Source organism: Maniola hyperantus, chromosome 13, assembly GCF_902806685.2.
Source record: "Maniola hyperantus chromosome 13, iAphHyp1.2, whole genome shotgun sequence".
NCBI classification, from domain to species: Eukaryota; Metazoa; Arthropoda; class Insecta; order Lepidoptera; family Nymphalidae; genus Maniola; species Maniola hyperantus.
This window is the reverse complement of record NC_048548.1, coordinates 3,731,072-3,754,659: the sequence shown is the minus strand read 5'-3', so window position 1 is coordinate 3,754,659 and position 23,588 is coordinate 3,731,072. Positions and strand designations below refer to the sequence as shown.

Below are 23,588 nucleotides of genomic sequence, written 5' to 3'. Positions count from 1 at the left end.
ATTTAGTCGGGTTATAAATAGGTCCGTGCTACCAATACGTCATCAAAATGTCGATAATGACCAAATGCGATATAGTGCATTAGTCGTCCGCGATAGCAAATTTATCAACTGTAACGATCACGATTCTTAAGGATATTTCTATTGCGATGTCACATGTCAGTTTACGGCAATCGGCCTGCCGATTGCGAATCGACTGCATCTATCATTTAATGACAGCATCAATGTCAAAATATGGTTTTCCTCGGGCCGATTGCCGTAAACTGACATGTGACATCGCAATAGAAATATCCTTAAGAATCGTGATCGTTACAGTTGATAAATTTGCTATCGCGGACGACTAATGCACTATATCGCATTTGGTCATTATCGACATTTTGATGACGTATTGGTAGCACGGACCTATTTATAACCCGACTAAATCGAATATCTATGGTAATCACTTGGTAATCTAGCAATTTACATGGACATAACAGTCTCCTAAATTTGGCTACGTTACTTATTACAAATAAGTAGTTAGTCTGTGGTAACTATTTAGAACCCCAGACCACAAAGTACAATTTTTTGTTGTTTTTCCTTAGTTTACGCGTTTGTTTTTTGTGATTAATTCTGCAACTTTGCTTGCTCCTCGGACTCCGGAGACTTAGTTTTTCTCACTGAACTTATACGCAAATGCCTGGGCACTGATTTGCCTAAGTATTGGGACCCTTATTGACGGACTGTGGCTGCTTGGAAGTTAGAACTCGTAAGTTAACAAACGTTATCATTCAATACAAGTAAAGGCTCTCATGCGGGTTTCCTCACGATCTTCCTTTTCCTTCACAGCTAAGCAAGTGATATTTAGTTGTTACAATGGTATTAAACTCCGAAAAGTTAGAGGAGTTTTAACAGCGTTTCATAAAGTACCTATTATACAAATTGAGTCCATTGCTACTGGTGGTTATGACTTCATAGTAAGTACCTCCACACTACAAGTGCTTTCTCGAGTATGTTTCCTTATGTATCTAGAGCTGCCTAAAACGTTGCTCTTCATATGAAAGTTTGGATGTTTCTTACTCCTTCGCACCACAAATATTTAAAGAAACAATTTGGATTAGCTAAATTAGTAACAAAGATACCATATACACTGATTCTAAAGTCTTCGCAGACAACGTCATACCTAAACAGAAGCTGGTAGTACCTAGTGGTATAGATTAAGCAACACAGTCAGTGGTCACTTACTCAGTTATCATAATTTTTTTTCAGGCAATGGTGATACAGTGCTGCATTCATTTCTTCATCCTGACAAAGATATGGATTGGGATATGTTGTGAACTCGAGCTCTTGGACCCCGTGCAGAGACAAATAAAATAATGAACGGTGCCAGATTAGATTTATAAGAAGCAGATGGTGATATAATTAAAATGTCTGAATCTAATCTACTTTAACAAAAGAATACATAAAAAATCATCAAACTGTTGTTTTATTATAAGAAGCAGATGGTGATATAATTAAAATGTCTGAATCTAATCTACTTTAATAAAAGAATACATAAAAAATCATCAAACTGTTGTTTTATTTGCCTAAATAATTTAAATTCCAAAGTAATTTCCAAAGCTAAATCAATTAAATCAGAAAATGATTTGACTTTTGGACATTACTTTGGGGAATAATTTTAGAAGTTCCCCGAAGAGCCTAGTGGTTAGGATGTCCACCTCTGAATAATTGAAGGTTGGGGGTTCAATTCTAGGTACGCATCTCTAAGAGTTATGTGCGTTTTAAACAATTAATTATACTTAACTTGATTTAGCGATGAAGGAAACATCGTGAGAAAATCTGCATGCCTGAGAGTTCTCCATATTGTTCTCAAAGGAGTCAAAGGTATACTATTATGTTCAGCTTGTCGCTGGCTCACTATAGAGTACGGTTCTCTTGAGTGTGAGAAGAGTTTTGGCCATAGTCTACCATGCTGGCCAAATGCGGATTGGTAGACTTCACTTCACACACCTTTGATAACATTTTGGAGAACTCTCAGGCATGCAGGTTTCCACACAATGTTTTCCATCACCGTTAAAGCAATGATATTTAATTATTTAGTTAAAATGCACATAACTGTTCTCCAAGAAGTTATAGGTGCGTGTAAAAAGTACTCTGTGATTCTCGTTTCTCAGTGTTAGTATACCTCTATATTTAATGTACTCTGTGCATCAAACCTACTAATGAAAGAGTCATCACATATTCTTTTAAAAGTACTTATGAGACTTACATGAATCTAAAAATACTTTTATACTATTATACTAGCTTCTAAAATTAATAATTGATTTCTTATCTAGCAGAAGAATTACTATAGCATTTTTTAATCCCTTTCATAACTTTATTTTAATTAATATGAGTAGTAAAACGATTTGCGGATAGCTTATGTCACTGATAAAAACACCTCTCGAGTTGTTTCAATGAAAACCTCATTTGACGTAACATTTGTCGAGGTTCTTATATGACATCAAACTTCAAAACGCGTCCGCAATAGCATTTTTCATACAATAAATTTTATCGATAGTGTAAATGAACTGTCAAAACATTTTTTTGTCCACATCTATCCTTTATGGACTGTCTCACCGAACCGTGATAGGAAAACCATATTTTGACATTGATGCTGTCATTAAATGATAGATGCAGTCGATTCGCAATCGGCCTGCGGGCCGATTGCCGTAAACTGACATGTGACATCGCAATAGAAATATCCTTAAGAATCGTGATCGTTACAGTTGATAAATTTGCTATCGCGGACGACTAATGCACTATATCGCATTTGGTCATTATCGACATTTTGATGACGTATTGGTAGCACGGACCTATTTATAACCCGACTAAATCTAATATCTATGGTAATCACTTGGTAATCTAGCAATTTACATGGACATAACAGTCTCCTAAATTTGGCTACGTTACTTATTACAAATAAGTAGTTAGTCTGTGGTAACTATTTAGAACCCCAGACCACAAAGTACAATTTTTTGTTGTTTTTCCTTAGTTTACGCGTTTGTTTTTTGTGATTAATTCTGCAATTTTGCTTGCTCCTCGGACTCCGGAGACTTAGTTTTTCTCACTGAACTTATACGCAAATGCCTGGGCACTGATTTGCCTAAGTATTGGGACCCTTATTGACGGACTGTGGCTGCTTGGAAGTTAGAACTCGTAAGTTAACAAACGTTATCATTCAATACAAGTAAAGGCTCTCATGCGGGTTTCCTCACGATCTTCCTTTTCCTTCACAGCTAAGCAAGTGATATTTAGTTGTTACAATGGTATTAAACTCCGAAAAGTTAGAGGAGTTTTAACAGCGTTTCATAAAGTACCTATTATACAAATTGAGTCCATTGCTACTGGTGGTTATGACTTCATAGTAAGTACCTCCACACTACAAGTGCTTTCTCGAGTATGTTTCCTTATGTATCTAGAGCTGCCTAAAACGTTGCTCTTCATATGAAAGTTTGGATGTTTCTTACTCCTTCGCACCACAAATATTTAAAGAAACAATTTGGATTAGCTAAATTAGTAATAAAGATACCATATACACTGATTCTAAAGTCTTCGCAGACAACGTCATACCTAAACAGAAGCTGGTAGTGCCTAGTGGTATAGATTAAGCAACACAGTCAGTGGTCACTTACTCAGTTATCATAATTTTTTTTCAGGCAAAGGTGATACAGTGCTGCATTCATTTCTTCATCCTGACAAAGATATGGATTGGGATATGTTGTGAACTCGAGCTCTTGGACCCCGTGCAGAGACAAATAAAATAATGAACGGTGCCAGATTAGATTTATAAGAAGCAGATGGTGATATAATTAAGATGTCAGAATCTAATCTACCTTAATAAAAGAAAACATAAAAAATCATCAAACTGTTGTTTTATTTGCCTAAATAATTTAAATTCCAAAGTAATTTCCAAAGCTAAATCAATTAAATCAGAAAATGATTTGACTTTTGGACATTACTTTGGGGAATAATTTTAGAAGTCCCCCGAAGAGCCTAGTGGTTAGGATGTCCACCTCTGAATAATTGAAGGTTGGGGGTTCAATTTTAGGTACGCATCTCTAAGAGTTATGTGCGTTTTAAACAATTAATTATACTTAACTTGATTTAGCGGTGAAGGAAACATCATGAGGAAATCTGCATGCCTGAGAGTTCTCCATATTGTTCTCAAAGGAGTCAAAGGTATACTATTATGTTCAGCCTGTCGCTGGCTCACTATAGAGTACGGTTCTCTTGAGTGTGAGAAGAGTTTTGGCCATAGTCTACCATGCTGGCCAAATGCGGATTGGTAGACTTCACACACCTTTGATAACATTTTGGAGAACTCTCAGGCATGCAGGTTTCCACACGATGTTTTCCATCACCGTTAAAGCAATGATATTTAATTATTTACTTAAAATGTAAAAAGTACTCTGTGATTCTCATTTCTCAGTGTTAGTATACCTCTATATTTAATGTACTCTGTGCATCAAACCTACTAATGAAAGAGTCATCACATATTCTTTTAAAAGTACTTATGAGACTTATATTAATCTAAAAATGCTTTTATACTATTATACTAGCTTCTAAAATTAATAATTGATTTCTTATCTAGCAGAAGAATTACTATAGCCTTTTTTAATCCCTTTCATAACTTTATTTTAATTAATATGAGTAGTAAAACGATTTGCGGATAGCTTATGTCACTGATAAAAACACCTCTCGAGTTGTTTCAATGAAAACCTCATTTGACGTAACATTTGTCTTGGTTCTTATATGACATCAAACTTCAAAACGCGTCCGCAATAGCATTTTTCATACAATAAATTTTATCGATAGTGTAAATGAACTGTCAAAACATTTTTTTGTCCACATCTATCCTTTGTGGACTGTCTCACCGAACCGTGATAGGAAAACCATATTTTGACATTGATGCTGTCATTAAATGATAGATGCAGTCGATTCGCAATCGGCCCGCTGATCACGGTTCATTGAGACAGTCCACAAAGGATAGATGTGGACAAAAAAATGTTTTGACAGTTCATTTACACTATCGATAAAATTTATTGTATGAAAAATGCTATTGCGGACGCGTTTTGAAGTTTGATGTCATATAAGAATCTCGACAAATGTTACGTCAAATGAGGTTTTCATTGAATCAACTCGAGAGGTGTTTTTATCAGTGACATAAGCTATCCGCAAATCGTTTTACTACTTATATTAATTAAAATAAAGTTATTAAAGGGATTTAAAAAGGCTATAGTAATTCTTCTGCTAAATAAGAAATCAATTATTAATTTTAGAAGCTAGTATAATAGTATAAAAGCATTTTTAGATTAATATAAGTCTCATAAGTACTTTTAAAAGAATATGTGATGACTCTTTCATTAGTAGGTTTGATGCACAGAGTACATTAAATATAGAGGTATACTAACACTGAGAAATGAGAATCACAGAGTACTTTTTCACGCACCTATAACTTCTTGGAGTTATGTGCATTTTAAGTAAATAATTAAATATCATTGCTTTAACGGTGATGTAAAACATCGTGTGGAAACCTGCATGCCTGAGAGTTCTCCAAAATGTTATCAAAGGTGTGTGAAGTCTACCAATCCGCATTTGGCCAGCATGGTAGACTATGGCCAAAACTCTTCTCACACTCAAGAGACCCGTACTCTATAGTGAGCCAGCGACAGGCTGACCATAATAGTATACCTTTGACTCCTTTGAGAACAATATGGAGAACTCTCAGGCATGCAGATTTCCTCATGATGTTTCCTTCACCGCTAAATCAAGTTAAGTATAATTAATTGTTTAAAACGGACATAACTCTTAGAGATGCGTACCTAGGATTGAACCCCCAACCTTCAATTATTCAGAGGTGGACATCCTAACCACTAGGCTCTTTGGGGGACTTCTTCTAAAATTATTCCCCAAAGTAATGTCCAAAAGTCGAATCATTTTCTGATTTAATTGATTTAGCTTTGGAAATTACTTTGGAATTTAAATTATTTAGGCAAATAAAACAACAGTTTGATGATTTTTTATGTTTTCTTTTATTAAAGTAGATTAGATTCTGACATTTTAATTATATCACCATCTGCTTCTCATAAATCTAATCTGGCACCGTTCATTATTTTATTTGTCTCTGCACGGGGTCCAAGAGCTCGAGTTCACAACATATCCCAATCCATATCTTTGTCAGGATGAAGAAATGAATGCAGCACTGTATCACCTTTGCCTGAAAAAAAATTATGATAACTGAGTAAGTGACCACTGACTGTGTTGCTTAATCTATACCACTAGGCACTACCAGCTTCTGTTTAGGTATGACGTTGTCTGCGAAGACTTTAGAATCAGTGTATATGGTATCTTTGTTACTAATTTAGCTAATCCAAATTGTTTCTTTAAATATTTGTGGTGCGAAGGAGTAAGAAACATCCAAACTTTCATATGAAGAGCAACGTTTTAGGCAGCTCTAGATACATAAGGAAACATACTCGAGAAAGCACTTGTAGTGTGGAGGTACTTACTATGAAGTCATAACCACCAGTAGCAATGGACTCAATTTGTATAATAGGTACCTACTTTATGAAACGCTGTTAAAACACCTCTAACTTTTCGGAGTTTAATACCATTGTAACAACTAAATATCACTTGCTTAGCTGTGAAGGAAAAGGAAGATCGTGAGGAAACCCGCATGAGAGCCTTTACTTGTATTGAATGATAACGTTTGTTAACTTACGAGTTCTAACTTCTACCACACCTCGTCACACAACAACTTCTCGAAGCAGCCACAGTCCGTCAATAAGGGTCCCAATACTTAGGCAAATCAGTGCCCAGGCATTTGCGTATAAGTTCAGTGAGAAAAACTAAGTCTCCGGAGTCCGAGGAGCAAGCAAAGTTGCAGAATTAATCACAAAAAACAAACGGGTAAACTAAGGAAAAACAACAAAAAATTGTACTCTGTGGTCTGGGGTTCTAAATAGTTAGGTACCACAGACTAACTACTTATTTGTAATAAGTAACGTAGCCAAATTTAGGAGACTGTTATGTCCATGTAAATTGCTAGATTACCAAGTGATTACCATAGATATTCGATTTAGTCGAGTTATAAATAGGTCCGTGCTACCAATACGTCATCAAAATGTCGATAATGACCAATTGCGATATAGTGCATTAGTCGTCCGCGATAGCAAATTTATCAACTGTAACGATCACGATTCTTAAGGATATTTCTATTGAGATGTCACATGTCAGTTTACGGCAATCGGCCTGCTGCATCAATCATTATTACAATCTCAATTGTTCTGATTGGCTGAATATGTCCGATTCTTGTTGCAACAATGCATTGTGGCCAATAGTGAGCGAGCATTAACCAATCAGAGATGATTGCGATCGTGACATTGTAGCTGTCAAACAACCGCGGTAGGGCCAGCAGGCCGATTGCCGTAAACTGACATGTGACATCGCAATAGAAATATCCTTAAGAATCGTGATCGTTACAGTTGATAAATTTGCTATCGCGGACGACTAATGCTCTATATCGCATTTGGTCATTATCGACATTTTGATGACGTATTGGTAGCACGGACCTATTTATAACCCGACTAAATCGAATATCTATGGTAATCACTTGGTAATCTAGCAATTTACATGGACATAACAGTCTCCTAAATTTGGCTACGTTACTTATTACAAATAAGTAGTTAGTCTGTGGTAACTATTTAGAACCCCAGACCACAAAGTACAATTTTTTGTTGTTTTTCCTTAGTTTACGCGTTTGTTTTTTGTGATTAATTCTACAACTTTGCTTGCTCCTCGGACTCCGGAGACTTAGTTTTTCTCACTGAACTTATACGCAAATGCCTGGGCACTGATTTGCCTAAGTATTGGGACCCTTATTGACGGACTGTGGCTGCTTGGAAGTTAGAACTCGTAAGTTAACAAACGTTATCATTCAATACAAGTAAAGGCTCTCATGCGGGTTTCCTCACGATCTTCCTTTTCCTTCACAGCTAAGCAAGTGATATTTAGTTGTTACAATGGTATTAAACTCCGAAAAGTTAGAGGAGTTTTAACAGCGTTTCATAAAGTACCTATTATACAAATTGAGTCCATTGCTACTGGTGGTTATGACTTCATAGTAAGTACCTCCACACTACAAGTGCTTTCTCGAGTATGTTTCCTTATGTATCTAGAGCTGCCTATAACGTTGCTCTTCATATGAAAGTTTGGATGTTTCTTACTCCTTCGCACCACAAATATTTAAAGAAACAATTTGGATTAGCTAAATTAGTAACAAAGATACCATATACACTGATTCTAAAGTCTTCGCAGACAACGTCATACCTAAACAGAAGCTGGTAGTGCCTAGTGGTATAGATTAAGCAACACAGTAAGTGGTCACTTGCTCAGATATCATAATTTTTTTTCAGGCAAAGATGATACAGTGCTGCATTCATTTCTTCATCCTGACAAAGATATGGATTGGCATATGTTGTGAACTCGAGCTCTTGGACCCCGTGCAGAGACAAATAAAATAATGAACGGTGCCAGATTAGACTTATAAGAAGCAGATGGTGATATAATTAAAATGTCAGAATCTAATCTACTTTAATAAAAGAATACATAAAAAATCATCAAACTGTTGTTTTATTGGCCTAAATAATTTAAATTCCAAAGTAATTTCCAAAGCTAAATCAATTAAATCAGAAAATGATTTGACTTTTGGACATTACTTTGGGGAATAATTTTAGAAGTTCCCTGAAGAGCCTAGTCTAGCCTAGAGGGTTCAATTCTAGGTACGCATCTCTAAGAGTTATGTGCGTTTTAAACAATTAATTATACTTAACTTGATTTAGCGGTGAAGGAAACATCATGAGGAAATCTGCATGCCTGAGAGTTCTCCATATTGTTCTCAAAGGAGTCAAAGGTATACTATTATGTTCAGCTTGTCGCTGGCTCACTATAGAGTACGGTTCTCTTGAGTGTGAGAAGAGTTTTGGCCATAGTCTACCATGCTGGCCAAATGCGGATTGGTAGACTTCACTACACACACCTTTGATAACATTTTGGAGAACTCTCAGGCATGCAGGTTTCCACACGATGTTTTCCATCACCGTTAAAGCAATGATATTTAATTATTTACTTAAAATGCACATAACTGTTCTCCAAGAAGTTATAGGTGCGTGTAAAAAGTACTCTGTGATTCTCATTTCTCAGTGTTAGTATACCTCTATATTTAATGTACTCTGTGCATCAAACCTACTAATGAAAGAGTCATCACATATTCTTTTAAAAGTACTTATGAGACTTACATTAATCTAAAAATACTTTTATACTATTATACTAGCTTCTAAAATTAATAATTGATTTCTTATCTAGCAGAAGAATTACTATAGCCTTTTTTAATCCCTTTCATAACTTTATTTTAATTAATATGAGTAGTAAAACGATTTGCGGATAGCTTATGTCACTGATAAAAACACCTCTCGAGTTGTTTCAATGAAAACCTCATTTGACGTAACATTTGTCGAGGTTCTTATATGACATCAAACTTCAAAACGCGTCCGCAATAGCATTTTTCATACAATAAATTTTATCGATAGTGTAAATGAACTGTCAAAACATATTTTTGTCCACATCTATCCTTTGTGGACTGTCTCACCGAACCGTGATAGGAAAACCATATTTTGACATTGATGCTGTCATTAAATGATAGATGCAGTCGATTCGCAATCGGCCTGCACGGTCATTAGCCATGGCTAACAATATCCCCGAAGAGAGATTATTAGCCATGTTACCGGGGTGCACCGGCCCTAATACTGCTCTTACCCTCGGATGCGATGCATCCAAAAGGGACCAGCAGCACCCAGGCACACTGGGAGGTTACCTGGCTGGCACCCCAATCACGCTATATCCTGTTATAAGTCCCGCAAATCGCTAATACGCGTGGCCGCCATTTCAGTGACGTCAGCACTAGACTGAAGTTTCGAGCTGATGGTATATTTTTACTTAAGTATACGTCAAATGACATCAACATGACGTCATTTCGATGTCAATGACACATGGATCCGGCGGATATAATATATACAGCATAAATGTGTCTGCATCTTAAAGCTATATAGCACTAGGTAAATATACTATTTGAGCAGATAAACATGATAAGTTGCAATTCCATGGCCTATAAATGGTTTTTATTATTCTTTCTCGATTTAGAAACAAGAACGGCTTTCCCAATTTCTCATTCAGTTAAAGTTAGATAAAAAATTAGATAAAATTTACTCAATTTTCGACATTGACATTTTCTAGTTATTCGTTAAAATAGGAGATTTTATTTGCTGGCAGCCTTTGCCCTAAAACTACCTTAGACAACTACGCCCCCCCTGTGAAATGTTAATGTCACTCAAGTGCCAAGAAAGCCTTGTCGTCATTCTTGTAAAATTCAATTCAAGTATTAAATTAAAAAGAAAATTTCAAAGCAAATGTAAACAAACCACTTGGTGATAATAATTATCAACTATTTGTAATTAATTTGAGTTTAGAAAATTAGATTTAATTGTTCTAAAATGAATAAATGTGGCATCTGATACATTTTAAATTAATTGTCTCCCCTTAAAAATCGCGTCACGCATAATGTCCAGGTGTTTATTGGTAACATGCTGCGTCGACCGTGGATTTTAAGAAAAATATTCAGGATGCCTCTCACCGAAAACGGAGATCAATATTCTATATGGGTGAGTTATTATAACTTATATAGTTTGTGAGTTTGTATGTATCTAAATGAATAAATTCTTCTTTATTGATGACAAAATACAGCAGTTTTATAATTAAATTGATTAGGCACATACTTTAGTTACAATAAAACTTAAAGCTAGTCTTATCTTTATAAGTTATCCTCTTTTACACTATAAGTTCAATAAATAATACCTAGGCTATCATTATCAGCATTCAACCAACAATACATTATTGTATTTGTCATTCTGCAATCACACTAATAGCAAAATTGTGATACATACAGTCTATTCAAATAAATAATTAAGGCCCTATACTAGCACTGGTGTCCTCTCAGAATGAGAAGGGATAAGACTTTAAACACCTTTGAGACCACTGTTTCCTCACGATGCTTTCCTTTATGTAAATCTAAGAAGTTAGAGGTACATACCCCAGATCAAACCCGAGCTCCCGAATAGGAGACAGATGTCTTAACCCTTCTATCATGGCTTTTACCACAATTATTAGGTTGCAAAAGCCAAATTGTAATGACTGGTGTCTGCCAATCTGCACTGATGACACTGGTCACAGTGTGGGCGAAAATGGTCAAACCCTTCTCATGTGAAAAGAGATCTGTGCTCAGTAGTGAGCTGGCTAAGGGTTGATCATGATGATTCATCATTATAAAAAATGACCGTTTTACCTATTTCAGATAATCAAACATTTATATTATGGTTAATAATTTCAGATTGGATTAATATACATATTCAACCTAATAGTTGGTACGGGTGCCCTCACTCTACCAGCAGCGTTTGCTAGAGCAGGATGGGGACTCAGCACCATATCCCTGGTGTTTCTGGCCTTCATGAGCTTCATGAATGCTACATATGTGATAGAAACTATGGCATGCGCCAATGCAGTGTTCAAGTGGAAGAGGTTGCAGTTTATTAAGAGAAATAGTGTGAGTTGCTTGTCTGTTAGGGCCGGTTTTCACCTAAACAGAGCGGAGAGGAAATGTATCCCATCAACCAACCAGATTTTATGAGATGATGTAATAATTTAGAGCATCATTAGCTCAACGTTTAGGGAGCCGGCTGAATTCCAAAAGGTTAGCAGTTCAAACCCCACCCGTTGCACTATTGTCGTATTTGCTCCTAGCACAAGCTTTACGCTTAAGTTGGAGGGGAAAGGGGAATGAATATAAGTCATGATTAACATGGCTAATATTCTTTTAAAAAAATTGATATTATCTTCAATTCATGTAAATTTTGTTTGATGGCGGGCGCAATTTTCAAGTCATCTTACAAAAATCTGATTGGTTGAGGGAACACATCTCTTGTTTGTTTTTCGCTTAAGTGAAAATTGGGCCTCAGGTATGTGTCTGATTATCAAAACCGTGTCCAGAACCAACCTCAACAAAGCAAGGGACTGGCGAGACAATTGCGTTAGTTTCTACTATCATACTGCAAGGCATCCCTAAGGTCTGCAGTCTGCACCCGTACAGTTCCTACATAATGAGATATATATAATGAGCGTGCCTTATATCTGCTACCAAACTGGATAGGTTAATTATTATTATAGAACCGCTAGGATACGGAATGTCCTTACAGCATCTTCACCACCTTCAAGTCAAGAGTGAATAGGCATCTTCTAAGCAAGCGTGCTCCATCTTAGCTGCATCATCACTTGCCACTTAAAAGGTTTATGCTTGATTGCAAAAATTTTGCAATTTGCGTCAATAATATCTAGGCCGAACAAACAAGACTAATGAAAATTGACTAGTTGACAAAATTAATGCTGATTCAAAAAAACAGGTATGCATGATAATAAAAAATATGTACCTATTAGCTGATGCCCGCGACTTCATCCGCGTGGAATTAGATCTTTTAAAATCCTGTGGGAACTTTGATTTTCCGAGCTAAAAAGTAGTCTATGACACTCTCTACTCTAAGGACAAACCAACAAACATAGTGATTTCGGCTTTGTAGAGCATTGTCTCCGTCACTCATACCTATATGACGTTTTGTCGGTCTCAACAACAGAGACAATGCTCTACAAATCCGCTATCTCCTGCTAAAGGTCGATGAACTCTATCCACGGAAAGAAGTTAGTATAGCACGTAATCCCATTCCCCACAAACATGTTTTCAAAAAACATTCGAAATTCAATCAAAAAACATAGTTTCGTTTGTGATTTGGTTGAAAATGCATCCTTCAATATGCATCAATTTGGACTTAGTAGCATGGTTATAAGTCCCGTAAATTGCTATTGCGCTAGAACCATGTCTCATTAACCCCGAAATGACGTCATTTTGACGTCAGCCGAAATAAAAATATACCATCAGCTCGAAACTTCAGTCTAGTGCTGAAGTCATTAAAATGCATTAGCAATTTGCGGGACTTGTACTTATTTTAAGTATCCTACTCAGTGGCGTGCACAGGAGTTCAAGCCAGGGTATGCATTTAGGTATGAACTTATTCTACGGCAGGTTATAATGAAAAATAAGCATTGATTTATTACAGTGAGGGTAAGCAGTGTGTTTATGCTTCTATGAGCTGCACGCCACTGATCCTACTTATATAAAAAAGTTCAGATTACAGAAAACGAATCAGACGAAGAACCGACGACTTCTCAAAGTAACGAGCTAGAAGACCCTCTAGTATGTGGGGACGTCATACCCTCGCGGTACTACAGCCTGGACAAGCGAGTGGAGTTGGGCGAGATGGCCAACCTGTTTCTGAACAAAGCCGGCCGGACTATGTTCTACTGCACACTTTGCGTGTATCTGTATGGAGACCTGTCGATATATTCCGCGGCAGTCGCCAAATCCTTGATGGATGTTGTATGGTGAGTAGGTAGACTATTGCTTTGTTTTGTGGCAGGAGCAGAGACGGGAGGCTAGTGTTCTCTAGTTCCCACTTACTTTTTTATACTTGACTGATATGAAAAATTTTCGTAGGGATCTCTAATATTTTGAAAAATAAATTATGGCCTATGTCAATCTGGAATAATGTAGCTTTCTACTGGCGAAAGAATTTTCAAAATCGCTTCAGCATTTTCAGAGATTACCCCCTTAGTAGAGATCATGCCCGTGACTTAGTTCGCGGGAACTTCGATTTTCTGGGATAAAAAGTAGCCTATATCAATGTATTGCAAGCTAGCATTCATGTGGAACTAGTTTCTTAAAAATCCTATCTAAAAAGTAGCCTATCTCCTACTCAGGGATGCAACTTTGCAAGCTATCTCTGTAGGTACCAAATTTTGTCAAAACCTGGGCCGTGAAAAACTAGCAGATAAATAGACAAACACATTTTCGCATTTGGAAAACAATAAAATAAAATTCGTATAATTAGAATGGCTTATTTTGTTAGCAATTGTAATCAATAAATAATTGTAATAAGGAATGTAAAAAGCGAATTAAATTTATAAAAAAATTACATGCATATTCCCTATTGTTTAAAAATCGCCAAGATTTCGAAAAGCCTGCTGAGCAAATTTATTTTCTCTCTTTAAATTCACAGTTCATCAGTACCGGCGAACCTCACAAACACAACCGACTGGGACATACTACCATGTTTCCACAACTCATCAAAGCCAACCTACACTCGCTTCGATTGCTATAGGGTCGCATTGCTAACGTTCTTCGGAGCTATGGGACCATTCGTATTCTTCAATGTGCAGAAAACCAAGTATCTACAGTTGTTCACATCTGGGATGCGGTGGCTTGGTAAGTAAAAGCGGCGTGCACTTCAGGAAGGCAGGGAAGCACTACTTACCCTGAGATTTTAAAAACAAAAATAACGTATTCATAAAAAACAGTATAAAACCTTTGATGATCTCTCTGGCCCAGTGGTCTTATAAGAGTGAAGTCTCAGGTTCGAATCCCGACAGGTGCACTTTGGGGATTTATAATGTCCAAATTTATTGTCTCTGGTCTGGTCTGGCGAGACCACGGCCGTGACTATTTTACTATCCTACTAGCAAAGACGCTGTCAAATTTTACTGACCAAGTATGCTATCAAATTGGGCAATTTTTTTGTTATGGGTGGATTCGAACACGAACTGTAATATTACATATCGCGTATGCTTTTGTTTCAGCATTTGCCATAATGATTACAATGGCAATCCACCTGCTCATAGCTAACGGCCCTCAAGGCAGACCGCCCGCGTTCGACGTCACCGGCATGCCCACACTCTTCGGAGCGTGCGTCTACTCCTTCATGTGCCATCATTCCTTACCAGCTCTCATCAGCCCCATCAGAGGAAAGAGCCATTTAGGCTTGCATCTCGCTCTAGACTATGGATTAATAAGCATTTTCTATCTCCTTCTCGCTTTTTCGGGCGCGTTCGCATTCGCGCAACTAAACGATTTGTACACTTTAAATTTCGTTCCGACAGATAACGAAAATATATTTTTGGAAATCGTTGAGTATTTCCTAGCTTTGTTCCCAGTGTTTACTTTATCTACCAGTTTCCCTATAATTGCGATTACTTTACGAAATAATTTACAGAGTTTGTTCCTTGATTCTAGCAGGTTAGAGTCGTATAATTTTATTTTGAGGAAATTATTGTTTCCGATTGTAGCTGTCGTACCGCCATTATTGTTGACGTACTTTCTGGAAGATATCAGTATGTTAATAAGGTTTACTGGGTCGTATGCGGGCACTGGTATACAGTATTTGATGCCTACTTGTCTAGTACTCTCTGCTAGACGACATTGTTCGACTTTGCTCGGTTATGGCGTTGTAAATAAATATAAAAGTCCATTTTCTAATATGGCGTGGGCCATTTTTGTGTTGTTATGGTCCTTCGTTTGTATTATTTTGGTGTCTGTAAATATGTTTGAAAAGAGATCATGACACCGACACGTTTTGTGATTTTAAAATGTAAAGCACATGTGGCTAACGGCCGAAGTGAATAACAATCGATCCATGTAATCTGTCGATAGCGACGTGGTTAATTTGTCGAAAAAGACCATACAATTTGGTGACAAGAGACAACGTTGCTAAGTAACTTGTCGACAGATTACAGAGAGATTAGATATTTTGGCCGTATAATAGTATGTCGTATGTTATGCACGTTTGTTTCTTTTTTTTCACATAGTAGGTACCTATGATGTATTTTTTTTTAATTTCTTTCACCTGTACGTATGTTTTGTCTTTTCTGTCGTAAAAAATCCTTCTGTATGGTGCTAAGAATGTAAAAAAATACAAATGAAGAATATTTGAACGCTCAAATTTTAAATATTTTAGGACAGTTTTTTGATGAATTAAGTAAGTAAGTAAGTGTAGTAAGTATTTATAAAATTGTAAGCCTGCGTCAAAACTGTGAATTAAGGAATTGAAATAGAAAAGTCTTCCCTGTTATTTTAGATTTTAAGTTTTAATATCGTCACAGCCAGCCATTAATAATTCAGAAATGATCATTATAAAATTCCAGGACTAGGCTAAGAGCCTCCATGTTGGTTTTTTGATGCGAAGTTGCACTTTCGACCGGTTAAGGGCACGGCTGGAAAAGGCGTTCAGTTGTCAGCACTCAGCCGTACATATAGAAAAAGGCCATAAGAGTTCTGTAGGCCGATTTCGTAAAACCTGCATCAATCATTATTACAATCTCAATAGGCTAGTTGACACTTTTTTTAAGTTGGTCTTAAATGGTTAATATTTGTCCTATTAGATCAAAAAAATTAACACTATATTTTTTTGCGCCCTAAAAACCGTAAAACTTTAATTTAAAAATATATTTTTCTTAGACAGGTGAAAACACTGTCGGCCATGTTTGGCCGATAGATTATCTGTGCTCTGACGTCATGCATTTGTAAACAACAGCATAACCTCCCAAAGTGTAATAAACATGACTTCTATACTAGTTTACATGAAAAATATAGTAATTATCGTTATTGTATCATCCGAGAATGTAAAAAACGCATCGATAAAGACCACAGGAAAGTTGTGGATTAGAGTGCCCAGTGAAATAAATATACGTAACACGCAAAGACTTGCTTAAAGGGATCCTATCCTATATGACTAACGACTTTAACCCAAATTTATTTTTGCAAAGATCACTTTGTTGTAAGTCTTACTTTATAACTTATTCAATTTATAAAGAGAAAACGATATTTTTTTACGTTTACTATGAGTTTTTAGAAATATATAAAAACTAGCTTATGCTCGTGACTTCGCCCGCGTGGACTTCATAAATTTCAAACCCCCATTAACCCACTCAGGGGTGGAATTTCAAAAAATCCTTTCCTAGTGGATACCTTCTCTTTACCTACAAAGAACACACCCACCAAATTTCATGTATCTAGGACCAGCTGTTTAGATGTTTAGGCTGTGCGTTGATATATAAGTTAGTCAGGACTTTAAATTTTATATATATGGATACTACGTTAGTCCACGCGTGACATAGGGATGACATTTCTTTGTTTACATTTTTAATGACGTCACATCATGACTGACAGCGTTTTCTGCATTTCAAATAAAAATAAAAACTGTATTTTTTAAAATTGGATTTATATATCCATCCTGCGTTTTTAATTATTGTTATTGATATATTTCGTTGTCTTAAGCAAAATACTATAATAAATAATCATTTATTGGACGAAATTAGATATGAGTCAAGTAGCCTATTGTTGTAATTGGCTGAATTTGTGCGATTCTTGTTGCAACAATGCATTGTAGCCAATAGTGAGCGAGCGTCAACCAATCTGAGGTGATTGCGATCGTGACATTATTGCTTTTATTCTACCGCAATTGCGCAGCTGATGTGTATGTCCCAATCGGTGCGTTGCGTCGCGCGTCGTACTACGCCAATAACAAGAAAAACGCTTCTGCATAAACGCTCTCATACTTGGCCATAGGTTTGAGTTCACAGCGCGATGCGACGCGCAACGCCCGCGTCTTCAGAAAACAGCCCTAAAGAGATTTTGACATAATAGGCACTGCTGAGTGCCGTCAACTGAACGCTTTTTCCAGCCTCGTGCGCCTTGTCTTCTTCCTTTCTTTTCCGCTGCAACTCTTGAAACTTTTATAACCAAAGCTTTCCATATTATATTTTAAATTTTCCATAAAATATTTGATAATATTAAATAATTTATAGTTAATATAAGTGATATAACTAATATATAGGTAGGTAAGTATATTTTAAGATTGTATTTATTTTTATTTTTATATTAATTTCTTGTTTTTCGAATGTGTTCATTTAGTTTTATTGCAATTATATGACGTTAGACTGTACTTTCAATACTTTCAGTACTGTACAATAGGTACTATTTTATATCGAAACGCATACGATTAATATTTTTTTATTACATTCCAAATGTATTGTTTTTCTTCCATTTTGAAACTTATGAATTTGTTTTATATTACTTATTGGTATTCTGTACGAACGCTGTGGACTAACAGCAAAAAATATAGCCTCAATAGATCAACGGTTAAGGAGCTGACTGAATTCCGAAAGGTCGGCGGTTCAAAGTCCACCCGTTGCACTATTGTCGTACTCCTAGCACAAGTTTTACGCTTAGTTGAAGGGGAAAGGGGAATATTAGTCATGCTTAAATGGCTTCTTTAAAAAAAACTGTAATCTGTCGATAGGTTACTTAGCAAACATGGTTGGGTAATTATCAACAAACACCATATTTTTTTACAAAATAAATATAACATTGTTGGTAAATTATCGACAGATTACATAATATAGGATTGATGATTAATTTTGGGCGTTAATTTAAAAAAATCTTAGATACAGTGCGACAAGGCTCTCTTGGCACTTGAATGATATTTACAGGGGGGCGCTGTTGGAGAACAAAGGCTTAGAATATTCAAACAAGAACAAAGGGGACACTTGACGGCAACGTTAGTTCCGATTTTCGCTACGCGCCAAGATAGCCTTGTCGCACTGTAAGTAGGTATTTAAAATTTAGAGAAGGTTTTATGCATTTCGTAGGTAGATTATGTATTTTTAATAAGGGTAAGCGCGGTGAAAATTCGCATTTTCACCGCCCGATTTTTCCTGCTGAATTCTGTGACTATTTCCCCATATGTGGAAAGACGTTAGTAAAGCACTCTTTCTGTTACAGGCAAAAATATCTGTGGGCGTTAACTATTTGGAGTTACCAACCAATCACAAACATGTTTACAAAAAACATTCGAAATTCAATTAGAAAACATAGTTTCGTTTGTAATTGGTTGGTGACTAAAAAGGGTTAGCATCGACTGAGATTTTTGCCTCCATTATTTGTATGGGATTACGTGACAGAGAGAGCTACTAACTTCTTTCCGCGAATAGGGTATAGTATATGGAAATTAAATTTCTTTGGTTCTTCTACTAATGAGTTCCTTTTGCGATAGTATTGTAATGAAAACGGGAAGATTTCTCACTTAGGTATCTCTTTGCAGCTATAACATAATGCTTACTTTTATCTATTGATACATTTCAATCGTCTGTAAATTTATCGTAGGAATAAAGGACACGATCTCTTTGACCTGGCTTTTGTCTAGAATATTATTTTGATTTTGATTTCAATTTTGGCCCAAATATTCTAAATTTGAATCGTTCATTTTTCTCGCTGAAGTCTGACTGTCTTATTTTTTTTTTTTATTCTTTTTCTGTGCGTAACTGATGGCCGTTGTTCTTTCTCAGATGATAAATATCTATTTATAAACTTAACATGTACTTATTTTTATCGTTTGTTTATTCTTTGAATTGATTCCTCACGCTTAGATTTTGACGGACTTTCCAAAATCAGATTACTCACGCCATGAGACAAAATGACAATAAAAAAATATTACTTATCTAAAAAAGTACTTATCCAAATAAATCTATACCTGTATGTAATGTAATGTCTGTTTAAAATAAAATAATAATTCTTATGTATATAGGTAAATACATTGACTGATGTGTTATTTTATAGTACGAAATATTTTTACGGAATAAATTTTTTATTTTGCGAGTTGTACAGTTATTTGTTTCTTATTGTTTTAAAACTAACCCACTGGACTAAGAGCCAGCTAATGCCAGACTTTCGTTATTTTATAAAAGCTGAAAGTTTCTCTGTGTATTGTCCCCAACACAGGGAGGAAAATAACAGGTACCGAACAAAGGTGTAAAAAATCTTACGCCAAAGAATAAAGTCTAATCCTAATTATATAAATGTGAAAGTGTGCATGTTTGTTACTCAATCACGCAAAAACGGCTGAACGGATTTGGATGAAATTTGGAATGGAGATAGATTATACCGTGGATTAACACGGTCTACTTTTTATCCCGAAAAATCAAAGAATTTCCGCGGGATTTTGAAAAATGTAAATCCATGCGGACTAAGTATAGGTCGGGACAGCAATCGGTGTATGAGACGGGGGACGCCGCGCACATCTGCACGTCACCTATGCTCGCCTGCACCGGGTTAGCGCGGGGCGTTTCCTCCCCGATAGCTATCTCAACCTGTCGCGTACTATAGGTAGGTACCTGTAGATAGAGGTGGTGAAATAAAACATGATATCGAGGTTGAAGAATTATTTATTTTTATCATTATTACACGTAGTTGTCACTTATCGCGTACACAAGCGACGGAGAAGCCTTCCATAGCTCAATTGACTTTGGCATGAAGTTACATTGTATATTTTGTGCAAGCCGTTGAGGCGCAGCGCCACACCCACCGAGGGTATTCCTATAGCACTAATGAGTTAACAAAACGTTCCCATTTTAACGAAAGCCCGCGTGTTACCAAACTTGAGAACTGCATTGCGATAATCGTTATGGGCAGGGGTGTATTTTAATTTTAAATTTGGTGCCCTGGGCCGATAAGGTTTGCCGCTCTATAAATTAACAAAAAAAACTCGTTAACGAAAACCATTCGTTTTTGACTATTGATTAGTGTTATTTTAATGGTATATTTTTGTTTGTCAAGTTTTCTTTAATTTCACAGAAACAATACTAAGAGCGGTTACGCACTGCATCCGATCCGAGTCTGTAAAAATACGTTCCTTTTTGTTTTTTATGTAGCTTACGTCGTAGATAATCGCTGTTATTCTCACGGATGACGGATAGAACTCTGATGACGGAAGTGCAGTGCGTAATCGCCGTTACACTAATAGTGAAAGCGAACAGAAGATCAGCATTTATATACTGAATCATTTCACATGCTTAATAGATTTGAATATGAATAGAAAATAATATCATGAAATACAACCGCGAACGTGAAAGACTTCCAAATCTGAGCGAACGCTGTGAGCGGTGGTGCAAGCCACCCCCTAGGGGCCGTATTACTCCTAGGGTAAATACACCCCTGGTTATGGGCCATTGTAAGAGGTTTTCAGCGCAGAATTATCATCTAAACTAAAATGACAGGTCTAAAATTTGATATTTCTTTCTTCTATTATTCTGTGTGGAGCAGGATACTTAGCACTAAATTTAGACCTGTCAATACAGTGGTGCTAAATCGGTTGTACAAAATCTCTAAACTAAACTAAAAACAAGTGTCAAAATATAATTTTTACGGGTAGGTATAGCATTACTTGTATACTGGTCAATTTAGAAATTTTGTACATCTTAATTAGCAACATTGCTAATATTGATAACAAAATAAGGACCAATATTTTGAAACAAACTATGTAGGTACATATTTTACATGTTTTATTTTACAACAACGCCAAATTATTATACAGTAGCAAATTATAACATTACTAATTAATAGTTTTCATTGTAAAAACGAAACAACCAAAAAATAAAATAAAAATTATAACAATAAATTATATTATGAAGACGAATGAGGGTTCACCTAACCATACATTTCATCAAAAAAATCATATTTTATTACAATATATAAGTACCATTCATACATTGAAAACAATTAAAAGTTCAATTAAAACGGCACGGTTTACACAGAATTGGCCAAAGTGGAACCTTGTCATAATACTCGTAGCAACTTTATAAAGGGACTGACAACAACACCAGCGCGCTGATCTAGTGGTCAGGTCCTTTATTAAGTGGCTGCAGTGGTCTCCAAACTGACCAGTAGCTAAAAATGCCACCAATATCCGACCACCATAGTTTATTTTGACTATAATATTGTATTTATATCGTAACGACAGTCACACGTAAAACGTAAAGTTGTCAAAAGTGTCTAGGTATACCCCGTTCTCCAAGACGAGCTAATAGGGAAAATAACTGTGGAATCAACTCCTATCGGCGCGTTCCCACTAGATTACAACATGGGGTTATTCAAGAGGCGGACCAACAAATTCCTGAAAGGCCGGCAACGCATCGGCAGTTCCTCTGGTGCTGCAAATGTTCATGGGCGGCGGTAATCACTTAACGTCAGGTGACCCGCCTGCTCGTTATCTCTAATCTCTATTTAAAAAATATGAAACTGCACGCCATTGCTCGCAGATAACGGACATAGGACACGTTACGAACAAAATGTCAGTCTTATTTGTCCCTCGTGCGGCGCGGACGTAGTCTCTGAGGCTTATAGACCTACTAGCTTATGCTCGCTACTTCGTCCGGTTAGACTACATAAATTTCAAACCACCACCCACTTAGGAAAGGAATTTCGAAAATCCTTCTTTAGTGGATACCTACTCTTTACAAAGAACACACCCTCCAAATTTTATGTCTCTACGACCAGCTGCTTAGGCTGTGCGTTGATATAAAGTCAGTCAGGATTTTGAATTTTGTATATACACCAGATATAGCATACTTTGACTTTGCTCAGACTTAAGTTTCTGTTAAAACAACACAGATTTATGCCAGCGATATAACTTCTGTCTTGAGTCTGAGCATAGTCAAAATGCACTCTATAGATCTCAAATTTAGTAATCCTTATTTTTTCTAGTGTTTGGTTCTAGTTTTTATTTTACGTTGACCTGGGTTTGCTTATTGGACTGTATTCTGTTTACTTTGTAACTCGGTGTGTTTACCGACTGATTCTTGTTATATTGTTGACATGGCATGCTCACTGGACTGTTTCTTAACTTTCAAATAAAATATCTCATTATTCAATCTAGATACTATAGTACCTAAAAGCGCAAAAGCTTGCAAGCTTTAAGGTGTCCTGTAGTGAACAATATAACACAATAATTTGTGCAAGAGAGCGTCCTACATTAGCTAAACTTCCTGAACAAGGTAATAGTCTGGCTAACGAAAGAAGAGACTGAAAAAGCGCGGCAAATTTAAAAAATATCAGTCTCATCTTTCGTTAGCCAGCCTCTAAATAGATAGATAGATGTATCAGGTGGCCCTTAGATTAAAAAGTTTGGAAACCTCTACACTAGATAATGCGACAAGGGTTCAAACTAAACGAAAATAATAATATTAATAATTTTATTTTACAAGGAGCATATAGCATTGTTTTATAAATACAATTCCACTGAAATTACAATAATGTTTTCCGATATCTTTAAGCTATCGTATCGCAACCGTGCGTTTGCACCGGCCTTCATATTCCAAAATAAGTACACGTAACCTAATAAGATAAAAAGGCGTCGAATTATTAAAAAAAATAGACATTTTTCATTAACCAAATAAATAATAATGTTATAATCGTATAATTAATAATAATTAATTAATATTTCTAATAATAATTACAATAAGATCGTAACATTCCGATTAATTTATTTATTTAAACTGTTTAGTTTAATATCTAGCAATATGAACAACAAATTCGACTGCAACAAGCAAGATGAATCGATACGTTTTGTTTAGAAATAGTCAAACAGAGTTGTGGCTAATTTTGTTGTATACGATCTCTAAAGTGACAGGTCTAAATGTATAGCTATCTCATTCATAATGTTCCTTACGGAAAAGGATAGCGCTAGATCCAGTTAATTTAGAGATTGTGTTCAACAGAATTAGCAACGCTATCTAATATTATAATATCTATA

At 36.1% G+C, this 23,588-nt stretch overlaps 1 protein-coding gene across 2 annotated transcripts; it reads left to right on the top strand.

Moving 5' to 3' along the window:
* Positions 1 to 10,126: 10,126 nt before the first annotated feature.
* On the top strand, positions 10,127 to 19,663 carry LOC117987426 (transmembrane protein 104 homolog). 2 transcript variants are annotated; one of them, XR_011237432.1, is made up of 6 exons: positions 10,127 to 10,730; positions 11,456 to 11,668; positions 13,301 to 13,554; positions 14,229 to 14,434; positions 14,806 to 16,086; positions 16,240 to 19,663. XR_011237432.1 is itself a non-coding variant. In XM_034974435.2 (5 exons), exons 1-5 carry the CDS (start codon positions 10,653 to 10,655, stop codon positions 15,564 to 15,566), a joined length of 1,512 nt encoding a protein of 503 aa, XP_034830326.1. In that variant the 5' UTR covers positions 10,127 to 10,652; the 3' UTR covers positions 15,567 to 19,663. The 2 variants fall into 2 exon arrangements, 1 of the variants encoding a protein (XP_034830326.1); XM_034974435.2 differs by having other exon boundaries at positions 14,806 to 19,663.
* Positions 19,664 to 23,588: the final 3,925 nt, after the last annotated feature.

What these genes read in the sequence shown, in the direction of transcription:
- LOC117987426 (XM_034974435.2), top strand. Translation starts at nt 10,653, where the DNA reads ATGCTGCGTCGACCGTGGATTTTAAGAAAAATATTCAGGATGCCTCTC. An exon ending in AGTTTATTAAGAGAAATAGT is followed by an intron (nt 11,669 to 13,300) that starts GTGAGTTGCTTG and finishes AAAAAAGTTCAG; the next exon opens with ATTACAGAAAACGAATCAGA. An exon ending in TCCTTGATGGATGTTGTATG is followed by an intron (nt 13,555 to 14,228) that starts GTGAGTAGGTAG and finishes TTAAATTCACAG; the next exon opens with TTCATCAGTACCGGCGAACC.